Source organism: Ptychodera flava, chromosome 4 (assembly GCF_041260155.1).
Source record: "Ptychodera flava strain L36383 chromosome 4, AS_Pfla_20210202, whole genome shotgun sequence".
NCBI lineage: Eukaryota > Metazoa > Hemichordata > Enteropneusta > Ptychoderidae > Ptychodera > Ptychodera flava.
In genome coordinates this window covers 20,096,580-20,113,706 of record NC_091931.1, presented here as the reverse complement: position 1 = coordinate 20,113,706, position 17,127 = coordinate 20,096,580, and the positions used below count along the sequence as shown (strand labels likewise).

General features: G+C 38.4%; 1 protein-coding gene across 1 annotated transcript in view; it reads left to right on the top strand.

The window, feature by feature from the left end:
• The window catches only part of LOC139132153 (uncharacterized), a 46,494-nt gene extending 40,478 nt beyond the window's left edge, over positions 1-6,016 (top strand). The window contains exons 3-8 of the mRNA XM_070698543.1: positions 1,670-1,971; positions 2,385-2,487; positions 2,816-2,961; positions 3,669-4,917; positions 5,250-5,343; positions 5,482-6,016. Of these exons, the coding sequence (XP_070554644.1) occupies positions 1,670-1,971; positions 2,385-2,487; positions 2,816-2,961; positions 3,669-4,917; positions 5,250-5,343; positions 5,482-6,016 (2,429 nt within the window). The remainder of the gene's footprint in view (positions 1-1,669; positions 1,972-2,384; positions 2,488-2,815; positions 2,962-3,668; positions 4,918-5,249; positions 5,344-5,481) is intronic.
• Positions 6,017-17,127: the final 11,111 nt, after the last annotated feature.

The window sequence follows — 17,127 nt, the reverse complement described above, 5'->3', positions numbered from 1 at the left end:
CATATATTACATGTAAATTAAATTGTAACGCGACAAGTCGATCGTCAAAGAATTATGTTTTATTTAATGAGGTAACATGAAAATGCGTGCATATCAGCAAGCGTGGAGTGTTTGGATCTGGTGGTGGTGTCATTGTTTTGACTACAAGTCTGACCTCCTGCCAGACAATGTTCCAACTTCATGAACTTTCATAGAGTTGATTTTTTGGTGGTCGGCTGATGTTTCCGCTCTGCAGCAGATGATCACAGCTGAGTGCTGGCAACTCAATTAAGACAGCCAATGGTTCAACATTAAACTCAAGTTGAACAACTTAACAGTCTCGATGTTGACTATCTTGACCGGCATGATATTTCAGGATAGGACAACTTCCTGTGACTGAATAAAATAATCTAAATCAATCTAATTTTGCCACCCGAGTAGTTGTATGGGCATGTAATGCTATAACAGTGGAGAAAATGAACAATTCAATGACGCAATCCTTTCATTTCTGTCAGAAATACTTCCAAAAAACGTAGAAGAGCAGGCTGATTTGTAATTAGGCCGCGAACTCAATTACAATTAGCCTTATCGTAATATTCACGGGAATGCTTAGACATATACCTAGCTGTGGAAACGCAGCTATCTGTTTGCGGGGTAGCGTGTGTCGCTATGCGGGTCATAAAAAGGTCAACCCCGCCGTGGCGGGGTATGACCAGCAAAGCGACGCACGCTACCTCGCCAACAGATAGCTGCGTTTCCACAGGTAACATGTATCAATCTAGATGTCATGATAGCTCATCTCATGCTCCGCCTCTCCTTAGCATAGACCACGCCCAAACTCAAATAGGAAATCGAAAAGTGGCAAATTGGAAATTAGGTTGCAGTCGCCAATTCCCACTTGCAGTTTTGAAAGGTAAACACCACACTGCACAGAGTTACCTAACATAAATAAAAATAGGCATGTTTCTAAGATAACTTGCATTTACGATGACGTTTAGAAATGAAATACATATTGGCCGCAAAGTACCATCCTCACAAGGGTTTTTACCAATTTCTCATAATTTCATCAGCGTTGAAAACTTGTTCATTTCGAAAAGAACCAAACTGCGCTTCATCAACCTGAAGAAACGTTTAAAAATTGATTATTAGCCTAATTTCTATTTTCTAATGTAATACCTAAATTAGAAAATTGAGTGGCTGCAAAGTGCCACAGATTATTGAACCAATCTTTTTGAGATTTGAGGTGGCCGAGCGGTTTTGTCTGAGGCTTCTCCACTAGATGACTGGGTACCGTACCTTGTGAGTTCGAACCCTATTGAAACCACCGTATTTTCTACCCTGGTTTAATAGCTCCGGTGATGGACAGAATTGTCCCCCGAGCCTGTCTTTCGCCCAGTTTAAGCGATGTATTCATTGCTTCGCTTCGATAAAATTTGTGTGCGATGTGTGATAGTGAGCGTACGATCGTGATTGCTTCACGAACTCTACAGCGTGTTGAGGGGTCGCAGTCAGAAAAGTTGTAACAACTTAGCTCGATTATTGAACCAATCTTTTTGGGATTGGGGATTCGGCCGAGCGGTTTTGTCTGTGGCTTCTCGGTGACCGGGTACCGTAAGTTGTGAGTTCGAAACCGATTGAAACCACGGTATTATTAAACGGTCATAACATTGCAAGTATCGTTCTAACCTAGAGAGTGGTGAAAAGATATACCAAGGTCAAAAATCAATTGAGGAAACACAGAAGATACTCGGAGATGTTTTGATTCATGGAGTGGCAAAGATAAAATCGACGTCTTTGAGGAAAAGAAGCAAATTAGTCCCAGCAAAAGTTGCAGATGTGATAGATGCGGTAAAGTTAAAAGGAGAAAAAATTAAAGATGTTGAAGCAAGACTAAGCCAGCGATTGGAAAAAGCTTCTGATGTCGACGAACCCGACATTTACTTCAGCTTGTGGGATTTTGCAGGACAAAGCGTTTATTATATAACCCATCAGGTGTGTATGTGTGAATTTTCCCCTCAACATAAGAGCATAATTGTCAAATAAATATGCCACTAGAAGATAAAACTTTATTGGTGTATCGAAGTACCTAGACTTTAAAACGGTCTCAGCTTCTCAACAAACATTGCTTTTCTCAAGTACCATGAAAATTGAAAACGACCATGTGGTCCTATAGACGCAGGTGATTCTATGTTCCAAAAGTTAAAAATACTTAACTAAACTGGTTTAAAAAACAAAAAGAATTTATTTCAATACTTTCCTTGATCAGTATTTCTGTTTTTCAGTATTTCCACGCCTCTTATTTTTATCCTATATCTGCCATCATTATCCTGTCTTGTCTTTCTTATGTAATGTTCCCCTTGTGAATTTCTCGAGGGTATTTTCGTTTCTCTCAATTTCTTTCACAGGTGTTTCTTGGCGATCGAGTTATTTTTCTCCTAGTGACTGACCTGACAAAACCACTTGATGATGTTTTGACATCTGGTGTTGAAGACGAGTGGAAAGAAAAGAGTACGTAATCTTGCCATCATAGGCAAAATTTCTGTGAATTATGCAATCTTATATTTTGAAACGTCTGTAAACACGTTCGTATCAATGGTGATATTTGAAGTCATTGAAATATATTAATTTACTCGCTTTTGGGGACAGCTTCCGAAGATACCAAGTAAATTGTCGCCTTTTCTGATCTCATTGTTCTTATACAATGGCCTGAGGTAGACTACATGTAAACTTATTAAGGTAATGTTATCGCTATGTCATTTGACTGGCTCTCTGGGTAAAATTATGTACACCTGCATCCTCCTACAAGTTGCTTTGATAATCATTCATTTTGCTTCAGATTTCCTCAGCTTTTGGATGAATTCAATACATACCCATGTCAAACCTGGATCTGACATTCACATGAAATGCCCAGATGGAAAACAAGTAATCACATCTGCACCTCCAGTTATCCTTTTAGGAACGAAAAAAGACCTTCTTCAGCAGGTATGGCTTTTGAGAATAGATTGATGCATAGAAACATTAAATCTTGTAATTCTTTGCTGTGTTGAAGCTTTGAAGTCATCTAAAGACTAATTGAATGTGAGCTGTCTAATCTTAGAAGGATCAAACACACCAACTTTCGATAAGGCGCCATAGATAATTAAAACACGCGCATGGCAAACGAAACTAACTGCGTTTGAGTCAATCCCCTTTCCTCAAAACATGCGAAATTCTAACGACGACATTGTGATTTAAATGCCCTTCAAACACAATAAACTATTGAAATACCCTTTTTAAAGATTTGACTGGTTACAGATTTTAAGCAACAAATATTTCAAAACAAAATGTTGACGAACAAAATGTTGACGATGACTGAGTGTGACGCGTATGTACCGTGTCAATAGTTCATACGTAGCAGATAGTTTGTACAAATTTGCGTGTGATAATCGAAAGAGAGCCCTGAGTTCCCTCTCAAACGCGTTGAATTTTGTTTGCCAGGTTTCAGTTATCCACGGTCTTCAAATAAAGGACTTTCGCATGATGTGATCGATAAAAACTGGTGACAAATTGAATAGCTATTTTAAAGCAGTGTTGTATTAATCAAACGCCTCGGTTCATTACGTACACATTACGCTCATATGTGTTTATAAGATTTTCAAAGTGATTCTATCATACCGTCTTGATCAAATTACATTTTGCTTGACTTCTAGGGTAATAGCCAATCTGATTCTCAGGACACAGACGTTGAAAAAGAGGTTAGGAAACGTCTAAAAGAAATCAATGAACACCTGAGGAAAAACGCTACAAAGGCAGTTAATGCTCACCTTGTTGGTATGATTGCTATTGACAACAAATCAAGGAACAAAGATTCAGAGATGGAAAAACTTCGAAAGTGTATACAAGATTACGCCATGGAGTACTTCTTCCTGGGAGAGGTACCAGTGAAGTGGATACGGCTGGAATTGTCGATGAGGCAGCTTCGAAAACAGAAGATAGCTCTGGAAGAAGCGAAGGCGATCGGAGAGAAGTTGGAAATGACAAAAAAAGAAATAAGCGATGCTTTGGCATTTTTTCATAGCGTCGGAGAAATACTGCACTTCACGTCAATACCCGAGTTGAAAGACACCATAATCTTGGACGTCGTATGGTTGGTCAATCTATTCACGATTTTAATCAATCAGTCCTTGACTTATAAGGAACAAGTAGAGTATGTTCCCCCCAAAGTATGCAGCCTGATTGATGAGTTACACCATGAAGGCAGATTACACGAAGAATTACTGGATTATCTACTGAAACGTCATGATCGATTGCAAGACAAGGCAGTTCTTCTGGCAACAATGGAAATGTACGACATTCTCTTCAGGATGCCAGAAAGAAACGTCGATACACCCGTGTACTACTTACCGAGCCTCCTACGAAGAGATGCCTCGGGGAAAAATGGTGCCGTCTGTCCGGCTGGAAGCACATCATGTATTCCTATTTATTTCCATTTTCATGGAAATTTCCTGCCCGAAGGACTTTTTTATCGTCTGGTAGTCCGTTGCTTGAAGAAATGGCCTAACCAAGCAATGGTCCTCAGAAAACACAGAACTCGCATATTCATCGAGAATGAAGATTTCCATGTAACCCTATGCAAGGATGGATCAGATATTGAGCTTAATGCACTTATCATTCCAGGCACACAGAATCGAGGAGGGTTTAAGGCACGGCATCTGAGTAATGTGAGGAGTGCAGTTGAAAAGGAATTGGAGCACCTAATTGATACCTACACCCCAAACTTGACATATCAAGTATGCATCAAGTGTCCGTGTGCAAGTCATCATGAAGGAGATTTATTACCCGGATCAGAAGATACAGATGATCGATGTGTCGCGATCAGGGAAGGGAAGGCAAAGGTTATCTGCGAGAGAAGTGCTACGGAAGTGATCGATTGTGATCTCCAACTGTGGTATGGCGTAGGTAAGATTCTGAAATGTCGTCAGCAATACACATTAAAATCTCAGAAAATTGTAATTTACATGGGGCATTGAGATAAAGTATCTAATTAGGTAGTAGAAACATTTACATGAGGAGATGAAACAAATATTGTAAACATGAGCTGTGTACATTTGCATTTGATGTAAATTACCTCAGTCCTAATATTTTGTAAAGATACCATGGAGTATATATGGAATACGTTGAAGTTAACTACATTAATGTTATAGTTAGTGTGGCATTTTATGTGCATTTACACACTTACCTCGTGTTTAATTGAACAGACCATAACAATTTTACTGCTATTTCATCCTTAGGAAAATCTACAAAAGATGGTACGGCTGCAGATAATGTCCTGAACCTGTCAGTTGCAAACCTTGATATAAGTCAGCCAGAATCAAGATGTAACAGGTATATAATTTTTTTAATATTATCTTCAGCACATTAACAGTCATTTCATTCGCCCGGATCATGCTATTTTATCACTTTATACGGTTTGTCCCTTTGCTTCTGACATCTTCTACATTGTTATGCTTTGTTTATTCAAAGGATCAGCAGTGTTCTTACTGTTGGACACGAGTGGAGCAATGAGAAAGGTGGCTTAGCGGCCATCCACCGACTTACATCTAGCCTCGCTGCAAAAACGGGTCAAAAGGTACACGCTACAGTCATTGAGGCAAACGAGAAAGAACAGCAAGATGCAGCATCACAGGAAGTTCAACTCATGCTGCCAATTGATGATGAAGGTACAGACGACAAACCAAGTCTAGTCTGGCTGACTAAATATCATTCGTACCACTATCCATCACTCAAACACATGCCAGGTGTCAACGTTGTGATAGGTCATCTAACGACAACCTCAAAGGCAGCACTTGATATACAGAGAGAATGCTTCCCGGGTAAGAAAGTGATCCTTTTCAACCATGTTTTACCGGAAGACACTGAAGTCAATAGAGACAATTTTACACCTACGAGAGTGCAGGAGAAGGAAGCTATCCTCTGTAACGATGTTGGTAGATCAAATGTTGTTTCTCCGTTGGACCACGTGTATACCATCACTTTGAAAACCAGTTCAGCATGCTGACATCAGTGAAACATGAGCTATTCCTACCCATGCCTGACGAAGCATTCTTTCAGTTAACAATCAAGAAACCATCAACTGAAAGCCAACCTCAGATTCTTACATATGGAAGAATAGGTAATGTGGCCCATTTGAATGGATACGATGTCATCGCGCGTGGCCTGAGTGAGAGTGCAGACGGTATAAAGAAATCGAGGCCAACCTTGTCTCCTTTGGTTTGGAAAATTACCGGTGCTCAAATAGGGCAAGCACAGTCAGCACATGATTACATCAACGAGCATGTCACTAGTGGTTACTTGGACTGGAAAGTGGTCCCTAATGGGTCAATAGAGCAGATCAAAGCTGCCTTACAGGAAAGCCATCTTTGCCTAGTCCCATCTCGTGTCGAGCCTTATGGTATGTTTGGTCTGGAAGCCGTTGCAGCGGGAATACCGGTCCTTGTAAACAGCAACTCGGGGCTTGCAAAGTTCCTCAAGAAGTACATTGATCCAGACAAAGCGGCTGCCGTCATTGTCGATGTCGTCGTGACTGATAAAGAAAAGGAACGCGACGTCCGCCAATGGGCAGATCACATCACTGGAGTGTTCAGTAACTACGATTATGCCTTCAAGAGAGCGCAAGATATGAAGGAAATGCTTCGTAGCTGCATTGCAATCACAGACACGCATACAGCCTTCAAGAGAGAATGCTGTGTGTGAAAGATAGATTAAGATCTGATTAATCTTAGTTAAGCAAGGAAACATTTTTCATGCTGGTTTGTGCATATTTGACCATTTCTAGATGTCGCAACATCACCTCTTTTAGAAACGATTATCAATATAATGCAGAAAAAGATGAATCGTCTGAAGTCATTTTGAGAAAGTATTTTACTTTAGGATGCCTCCTATAAGCTGTAATACAATAATTCTGGCTACCTTCGGTAGCTTTTGTCTTGTGCTGAGGGGGTAGGGGCAAATCCAAAATATTGAAATGCTTTGTAGGTAAAGAAGTCAACTTTTCATACGTTGTTCCAACTTTTCCCCACACAGAAACTGGCCTGCTTGGGATTATAACACATACTATTGTTCTCGATGTTTATCTATAAATGTTCGATCAGCCCAATGTTTGACACCTTTCACGAAGCACGTATGTGATTGTATAAAATGGCGGTTCTGAGCATTGTAATTACCCCTAGGCCTATTTACTGATCAGATATCATGTTGCCTATATAATAGTAGTTCTAAACAAACAGTATAGAGGGAAGTCCCCTCTACTGTCTATGTTTTAAACTACAAAAAGCTGTTACAATACTAAAAAGTTTCGTTTGAGACGCCATGCCGAGTTCCTTCTCAGTGGGTTTTAACATAGGGGTGGATTTAATTGAGATCAGACGCTACAAGACAGCAAACGATACAGAAATTGTGTGACATACATTAGAACCGTGACTGAACAATTATCTATATCGAAACGTTGAATATATTGTACAGTATGGCAGTCGAAAAATCCGAACTTCGGTCATATGTTTTCACCGTGACGTGACACAACAACAGCGGTAGCTCCATGCAACAAATGACTCAATCGCCACGCTAAAACTCGGATGTTTCGCGACGAGAATATAGAGAAGCCGTAGGGGATGTTGCGGGTGGGGGTGGGGGCTAGAACTGCAACAAATCGACATTAAATTGTTAAAGTAGGTACCGGTTATATCAGTTCAGTAAAGATAAAAATACAATCAAATTTGCAACACACGTGGTTAGGCCGAAAAAAGAAAACTAAATTCCATGGTGTCCCACCAATCCACATAGTGTAATCCATCGAGTGAAAAAACTATGATTTCACCTACATCATGGACAAGATCTGTGCCTACATGGATTGTTAATACTAGAGGAAATGCTTCAGGATCCGTTTGTGTTCTTAAGAAGTTGCCACAAGCTTTAACTAGGTGCCAATTGTCAGTAAATTGTATGCATTCAATTCCTCTCTAAAGAGAAAAAAATGTTTTTCTGATGCTGTGTGGACCTTTGTGTACATGTGCCGTTCACACTGTTACCCTGCACCACAATAGAGGGAAACACTGTGGACGAACACAAATCACCGTACACAGACTTAGGTGGCTGCAAAGTTTGCAAGGGCCAAAGACCATATGTACAATAAAAGAAGGGCCTAGGCTACTTCTTTGGCTTCTACTCACGCGCTACTCCTCTCTGCGTGGCAGGGCTATAATACGGCTACAGCGTAGTCATAGGCGACGACTCATATCGGCTGTAGGGCTAATAGCTGACCATCGCGCATCGGTTGATACCGTGACAGAAATTACTTTAATAGTAACCTCCGTGACTTTATTTTTACGTCACGCGTACGTCAGTCCATGGAGGTAAAAAGTTCTCTTCTACCTCCATGGTTAGTCACTGAGCCAGAAGCGGAGCTAGTACCTAAATGTTATAGGGCAAGCATTGTGGAGAATCTTAGTCATTGCATGCTCACTTTGTTCGTATGTCATTGCACACGGCTTTGCTGGGTCTGCATAGTTTTCCCTGTTTGATGAACGTTAGTGTTGTAAATGTAGGGAAATTAGTGAAACCAACAAATTTGTCTTGCTTTATTCGAAATCGCAACTGTCTTACAAAGAGCCTGGAGCTAATAACTGAGCCAGGTAAACCTTTTGTCAATCTGCAGGTCGGCTTGTGTCACATTTTGCAAGATAGACGTTATTCGTGAGAAATTGACTTTATACGTGGTGAAATTGTTACCGACATATTTCTCTGTGGAATTTTGTTAACATTTTCTGCAGTTTTAAAGTCAGACGTTCACTATTGAAAATGAACAAATAGTTTCAGGTACTTGAAGTGTTCAGTTATTGGATGTTATTTCTTTCTGTGTGTGCCCTTTTAACTAGTTAATCCAAGATGTTCGTACTGTGGATGAGTAGAGATTTTTTTCATGAAACAGTAGTCCTTCAATCTTTGATTTAGTTTTCAACTATTGATCATACAATGTTGGAGCATTCATTGCAAGTCGTCAAAACATGTTTGTTGTGCCAGTAGCATTTTTACACAACCAGGTTTTATAGCATTGTTTATTTTAATAGTAAGGGAGATTGGTCTTACGCCATGCCCCTATATTGTTGTTATTTCTTTCTGTACTCACACGTTTATCTAGTTAATCGAAGATGTCCGTACCTACTGTGGATAGAGTAGAGCTTCTTTTCGATGGAGCAGTAATTTTTAAGATAATGTTAAACTTCGTTCATGGTTTGATCATTGTTTTTTTTCCGCACACTTTAATTAGTCGCTCGTCGGTCGTTGTTTCCTAAAGTATTAGAGAGTAGCAATTACTCACGCATTACTTTTAGCACTGAAATCTTCACAGTCTCTAGTTTCATGATTAGACTTTCATTGTTAACTTTTGAAAATGTGCTCTTGATTAAAAAAGTCATAGAGTCTATTAGGACGCTATTACATATCGTCAATCAATGTTAATCTAATTAAAGGGAGGGGATCTTCCGAACTGCACTTGTCGACATTCTTCTTTGCAAACAAAGTAGTTCATGCACGATATCTAGATGCATCAATCAGCATAGCTGCAACATTGAAATTTACGATGTAGTCCTACATTATGACAAACATATTTTAACTGTAATCAATCGCCAACTCCATGACATGTTTACATTGGTCGTATGGGTCCTATACGACCTTGACCTTTGAGCGCAGTTCCGACGACTATCTCCTTAAACTATACGGTTTTGATCCAGAGTTGTCACCTCAAAGACTCTGAAGAGTCCAATAATTTCTATTTACTATCTGAAATCAATCTATCTAGAGGGCTGCACAATATATAAACATAACAAGGACGTTGCTGTTGGACATTGCCGTGACATTAACATAATTAAAGAGTATGATTCAAGGCATTTCTAGACGAATAATCTGTCGAAGGTAAAAGCTTGAAAAATGTTAACATTTTTAAAGCTGCGTTAAGCGTTGCATCAAATGTGCCCTTTATAAAAAGTGTTGTCACACAGATGCTGGATGTATCGGGTTTGATTCATGTTCAGGCAAGTTAAAAGCACTTAACTACTGCTAGTAAGATACATGTCATTTTATTCATGCTGGATATTATTGCAGAAAAAAAGTATATCAAGGACTCTCAATTTTGTTTTTTTAATATGATTCATTATAGTTTTATATTCTAGAACATTTTTATAGAATTGAGTCAAAAATGTGTCAAACCTTATATTCTTGGTAAAAGCACGAGTGCAATTGAAGCGTTTATGTGGTTTTGACTTTTCGCAGGTTAGCTTTTCATATTGAAACGCCTTGTCGTGATGTAGCCAACAATTCTCAATTTTTTTATCTGTCGACCGTAATTTTATATTAGGTCACGTTTTTACTGCATATCGCCTATTTCGAAGTATTGTGTCTTCAAAATAATCAAACATAGGTATTTTATACTGCTATGGATTATTATTTTTCCTACGCTAAAATAGACGTCAATCATGGTCTTACGCCATGCCCTTCAATTCTATGTAATTTCTTTGTGTGTGCACTTTTAGCTAGTTAATCCAAGATGTCAGTACTGTGGATAGAGTAGAGTTTCTTTTCTATGTAGTAGTAGTCCTACAATCTTCGATAAAGTTCCAACTATTGATCATACAATCTTGAAATATTAATTGCAGATCATCAAAACATGTTTGTTGTACTAGCAGGTATTTACTTAACCAGGTTGCAGAGAGTAGTTTGTTTTTATACAAAGGGAGATTGGTCTTGCGCCATGCCCGTTAATTACTTCATTTTTTCTGTGTGTGCCCTTTTAGGGAGATGGTACAAGATGTCCGTACTTACTGTGGATAGAGTAGAGATTCTTCTTGATGCATCAGTAGCTTTTTAAGTGTATGTTAAATTTTGTTCATAGTTTGATCATTGATTTGTTTTCACATACTTTAATTAGTCGCTCAGACTTATTTTTCCTGACGTTTCTGTTGTAACACTTGGTGACGAAAGCTCACGTATTACTTATAGCACGAAAAGTTTCAATTAGATTTTCATGGTTAATGTTTGAAAAATGTGCTTAGTGAAAATAGGTCATAAAGTCTTAGTCTTAGGACGATGATACACATCGTCAATCAATGTTAACCCAATTAAAAGGGAGGGGTCTTCAGAACTGCGCTTGTCCGACATTCTTTTTACAAACAATACATTGCAAACAGTACGCGATCTAGATGCAGCACATCAACATAGTTGAAGCATTTACATTTTACGATTCGCATTATGATAAATAGCCGTTAATTTTCATCAATCGCCAACTTGGATACAGTGTTTACATTGGTCGTGTGGGTCCCATACGACCTTTAGGCGCAGTTCCGAATACCCTTCCGATAATAATCAGTAATAATTAATGCAGAGTTGTCACTTCTAACGAGCAACTAATTTCAATTGAGCCTGTGCTAGAGGGATGCATATATATATATATATATATATATATATATATATATATAGTATATATATACACATACACACATATACACACAAACATAACGATACGTCGCTGCTTTAAATCGCTGTTACATGAAAGGTATACAGTCACCTGTAATCTAAATATGCCCATATATGGTCAAAGGGGCGTTCCTTGGTATTCAAAATGCCCATGTGAGGGCGCTGCTTTTAAAAAGCGGCCACCTCTAACTGGCAAAATTGGAAAGAGGTGACACTATACCTTTAAGATAATCTGATCTGATAGTATGATTCAAGACGTTTCTAGACAATTTGCTGTCATTTAGTATCCCATAACGAGAATCAGTGAATTAAATAAAATACTGAAACTTTTAAATCACAAAATGAATTCATATTTCTTTCTCTTACAAGCGGACGCCAACAGAAAATCGGTGTTCCCCTACAAGCAAATAACGTTATACACATAACGAACAGCGAGTTCACTGAGTTCCTTGTGTTGCAAAGGTGGAAGCTTTCATCGGAAAGTTTTCACTGAGTTGATATTTGCATACTAGCGACAGCGCGCGTCTTTTAATAATTACCTCATAAAAGGTGTCTCTGGTGGAGAATAGAAGACGAAGCAAGCTTGGATTATTAGACCCAACTGACAGCCTCCGTTTTGCTCGATTTTGTTCAGGATGATGAGCAACGAGTACGTTGACATTGGTTTCGTTTTATTTCAAATGTATTTGCTGCTAAGTACCGCGAAGACCCGACCTCTTTATTTGTATTCAGTGTTTATGACATCGTCAGTTCTGTAACCGTGCTGTGTTCCACTCGCAATAATTAATGAGAGTTGCTAATAAAAGCTGACATGCTAAATCCACCGAATCTTCTGCATACTGATGCAGAAGGATACTGCAAGCCTGTGAAGTTGATGTATTCGGTGGAGACTGTTTTGATGCATGGCCCTATGATAACATGCCCCCGAAACTTAGTATTTGTATCCAAATTAATCTTGTCTCCCCGATATCGGTAGACTGTCAACAGTCCCTTTTGCCTTTCTTTTTCTATTATTGCTGTAGTATCTCGCACATACAGGGATGAGAAATGCCGAGGCATAAATGCAAGTCCTTAGCTAGACACAGGGCACTCGCGGCATGCCTGCGGCATTCACAGCTCGTGCCTTCAGCGCTATGCTCTTGCGAACCCCCCCCCCCCCCCCCCATGTGCGACAGACAATACCAATAAGAGGAAAAGGCACAAGAAACTGTCGACAGTCTACGATTTCGATTCAGGCATTCTTTACGTAATTGCTCATTGGCTAAAAACTAACTGTGACTTTTATCTACGTGAGCAACGCCACCGCAATCTAATCAGCTCGATAGCTTCACGTTAATATGATATGTACGAAATTACATTACATTAAGTTTGGTCTTTTATAAGTTAGCAGTGAATAAATGAGTGGATACAGAAAGACTGATACACACATTATGGTGACTCTCTCCCCCGACAGGTTCAAAACTGTAAATCGTTTATAATAATAATAATTATCTTTATTCACACCTTAGGCCACCGGCCCTTTGTGCCATAATCGTAACAAGCATATACATTTAGATCAAATGTACAGGAATTACAGAAAAACATATTACAACTACATTAAACGGTCGTTTCTTCTTTCAAATGCATGAAATACAAATCTACAAAGATTTCGAATGATGGAATAGTCATCATTCTGCATTAATTGAATAAATTTATCAAAACTAGGAAAATTGTAATAATAGAAAGGTAAGTATACATTTCTGAGATCAGAGTAAATCGGGCAAACCAACAAAAAGTGAAAATCATCTTCTACAGAAAAATTATCACAGTAACATACACGTTGATCTCTTGGTATTTTTACGTGTCAGCCATGTTCAATATTTAATGGATGTGAGGAGATGCGAAAAGAGGTGCACTGTGACTTTAAAAATGGGTTTCATCTTGACATTCGAATAGTTTTCAAATGACGGTGAACTTTTGAAAAGAACATACGTGGCTAATCTATTATAGTTGTGAACTTGTTCATGCCAATGTTGTAGGTCAACGTCAATACAGCGTTGTCTAAACAGTGATAAAAACATTCTTTCATTTTCAAAACCTTGATTTTACCAGCTGTCAGCAAAACCGTATGAGAACAGAATGTTTTTTAATTTTAATGCCCACAATTTTTACCACTTTCTGCCATACAATGTTGTATTTGATAAGCATGATAAATGTACCACTCCTGCCTAAGTCTTAAAAGTTTCAGCCAATACTTAACAATTCTATAAAGTCTCATTGCTCGTAAAGTAAACCTTCCAAGTTCTGCTCTTGCTGCTGCATTTGAAATGTGTTTCTTTTGTTTTAATATTTGTTAACAGAATTTATTATGAATCTTTTCAATGTCGTAACCTTCTATATAGCCCCACATTTCACATCCATAATTCAAGATGGGCAGTATTTTTGTGTCAAACTTTTTCAAGCAAATATGCATAGCTTCATTACTGATAAAGTAAATTTTGAATTCAGTGAGAAAAGTGCTTCAGATGCTTGGGATGCTAAAACTTCCTAGGCTTTACACCACAAACCACTACAAGAAAATACTACACCCAAATATTTAAAATATGGAACAACTCGTACATGTTTTCCCTGGTAAAACCAACGCTCATAGTTTCTTAAGGGGCCAACATTTCTGAATACAATGATATTGGTTTTACTAAGATTAACAGTAAGTTTGTATTTTCTACAGTAAACTTCCATTTGGTTGAGAAGTCTTTGCAATTTAATTGCACTCTCTGCCAACAGTACTAAATCATCAGCAAATAAAATATAGAAAAGTTCGAAAATACCAAGTGAGCAGCCACCTAGCCATGGGCCGTTTTTAAACTCTTCATAAATATCATTGATAAAGAAAGAAAACAAGAATGGTGATAGAATACATCCTTGACGAACGCCATATTGACAGTCAAAAACTTCTGTTAAACCCTCATTACCAAGAACTCATGCTTTAACTGTAAATTTATGTGATTCAGCAACTATGAGCAAATCTGTAAACCAGGACATTTCTGAGACAAAAGTTTTCGCAGTATCGACAATGGCGACTATTGCTTTTCAACGAATAGTTATCTTATAACTATTACATATTTTATTGATAAAACTGATAATCAAATCTTTGAAGTTCACTTTATTACACTCGTATTCATTTTTCTCAACAAATTAGGCAATATTGTACGATGAATGTAGACATTCCCAGCATCTCGAACAAGCTTGTTTGACAGAGAATTGTCAACGATGAAGGAATAAGGCATATTTCATATTCTTTCACAAAATATAACCTTGTTTAGTCATCACATTTTGTGGGCACATGTGCGTATACAAAATGTGTATATGATATTCATGTCAGAGAATGTTTCGGATTGTTGTATTATATACGTTATCACATGCACAAGCCCAGTTTGTCGTCTCCGAACAAAAAATACGGGATTTATTCTCTGGTCGTTCTACGTCACGATAACCCGCGTCTATGTCATCAATTTTGGTGCGTCGGACCTTTTTTTGTCGATCTTCGGTGTGCTCGTAAATATGTAAACAAACAACATGGCGGCCGATGTTTCTCCCACGATCAAAAGTCATGTAATGAAATCGATATTTTCACAGACTACGACATTACTAATCCGAACAATGTAAACACAAGAGTGTACCGCCTGTATATTCCGAAGGAATTACGTGAATAATTTGCGGAAACAACGAACTCGAAGTGGTCGCGTATAGCCTACCATGGGTTCCGTACGCATTGCAAACAGGCGCGACCTTTACAGTGTTCGCGCCGTCGAGATTCAGTCGATATTTGTTCCCGAAAAATAGCGTATCTTCGTCTGTGATAAATTTCTAGGACTATGCTATCTTTGAAATAGATTATAACTTTGCGGAAGATAGCCTACGTGTAGACCGAGAGCTGTCATTTGCTCCACACACGAACGAACGTGAGCGCTAACGCACACGATTTGCGATGGACGACTGGAAATGATTGACAACTTGTGCACGGCGTACTGATATTTATTCCTAAAGTAGTTCAAAGTTTAAACGCGGAATCGTCATGGAAAACTTATTTTATTTTGCAAAAAATAACGAATTCTTGGCTTGTGCATGTGATAAGTATATTATTCCCTAATATTTTTCTTCGTTCAGCTCGGAAAATACTCGTGACGTAATGACCGTGTCACCACTCGTCTTCGACTCGTGGTGACACGGTCATTACGTCACTCGTATTTTCCTTCGCTGAACGAAGAAAAATATTAGGGAATAATATCTAATTACAGTATATCACACGTTATTCTTCAAATAATTTCACAGTGATTAAAATTTCTACATTTTTCTCGTTGTTTCGTTGAGTTTTTTTGTAAATGTTATACTCTGATTAATTATACGACAAAAATAAAGAGAAAGGGGAAAGGGAGTTCCCGTTCTGCCTATTTAGTTTGGCAATCCTGAAGAATCTCTACACATTTTCTTACATTAAATAGGCCTTTTTCTTGTTATTTGATAAAAAGCGCTCACCCAAAACTTATCAGACAACACGTCATTTTCCTGATTCTTGCATACATTTTGCTTTGATTAATTATATTGACAAAATAAACAGAAAAAGAGAGTTTCCGTCCTACTTTTTGAGTTAGATTATTGAAGTACCCCTTCGATTTATTTTAACAACAAAAGGGCAAGCACAAGGGGGTCGACGCCCAACTTTTTGAGAAAGAGGGTCCTTTAGCATTTCTACCCCATACTTTTTTCAACTACAGGCAGGCTTACCTTTCCGTCATTCTTTTAATTATTTCAACAAAACACACATCTAAACGTTGTCAGCAAATATTGTCAATTTTCTCATTTTTGTATAGATATGTGTATGGTACATTGACTAGACATTTGATGACATAAGGTAGTGTTCTCATCTACTTCTTTGGGTATACCTTTTGATTTTAGACTAATTTTAGGACAAGGACATTTTCCAAATTTCCACCCCCTCCTAATAAAACTCATGGGCAGGAAGCACCAATATTTTCTTTTACATGTAATAGTGTACGTTTCGAAGTCTGTGTAGATTCAGACCTCCACTGAGAGTCGTCACACCCATGAATGTCGAATGGTTGCTTCTGCAAGCGGTTTGTGTTATCATTGACCATAAACAAGGATCCAAGTACCATAGTCCACGCCATAGTCCACTCAGATCGTCTCCCTCGAGCAACAGTAGGTCGCTAACTCGTGAAACAAACAACATCATAGATTTAGTGCTACAACGAGCAGCATAGATCACTATGGCCGCAGGGAAATCCATCATTGAGGACACCACCTCTAAACTACCAAAGTATTACCAGTCTGGCGATATGAAGTCTATCTCGGAGTTAACACTCAGGATTGCAAGATTATGGTCCCTGATGGGATGGAATCTCAGCGAGATCGCAAAGGTAAATTTGTAAATATAAATGTTGTTCTTCATCTCAAAAGTAGTTTATAGGAGTTTTATCCTGAACAAAAGGGGCAGCATAAACCATTTACTGGGATTAAACTTTGCTATTTTCGCTCGTAGACGAAGTCCGCTAAATCAAATCAAAGTAACAATGTTAAATAACATAGAATCTTTTGCTTGACTAGCATCAGTTTGGTGAAATTAAATTCCAATGAAAATTAGTTGTT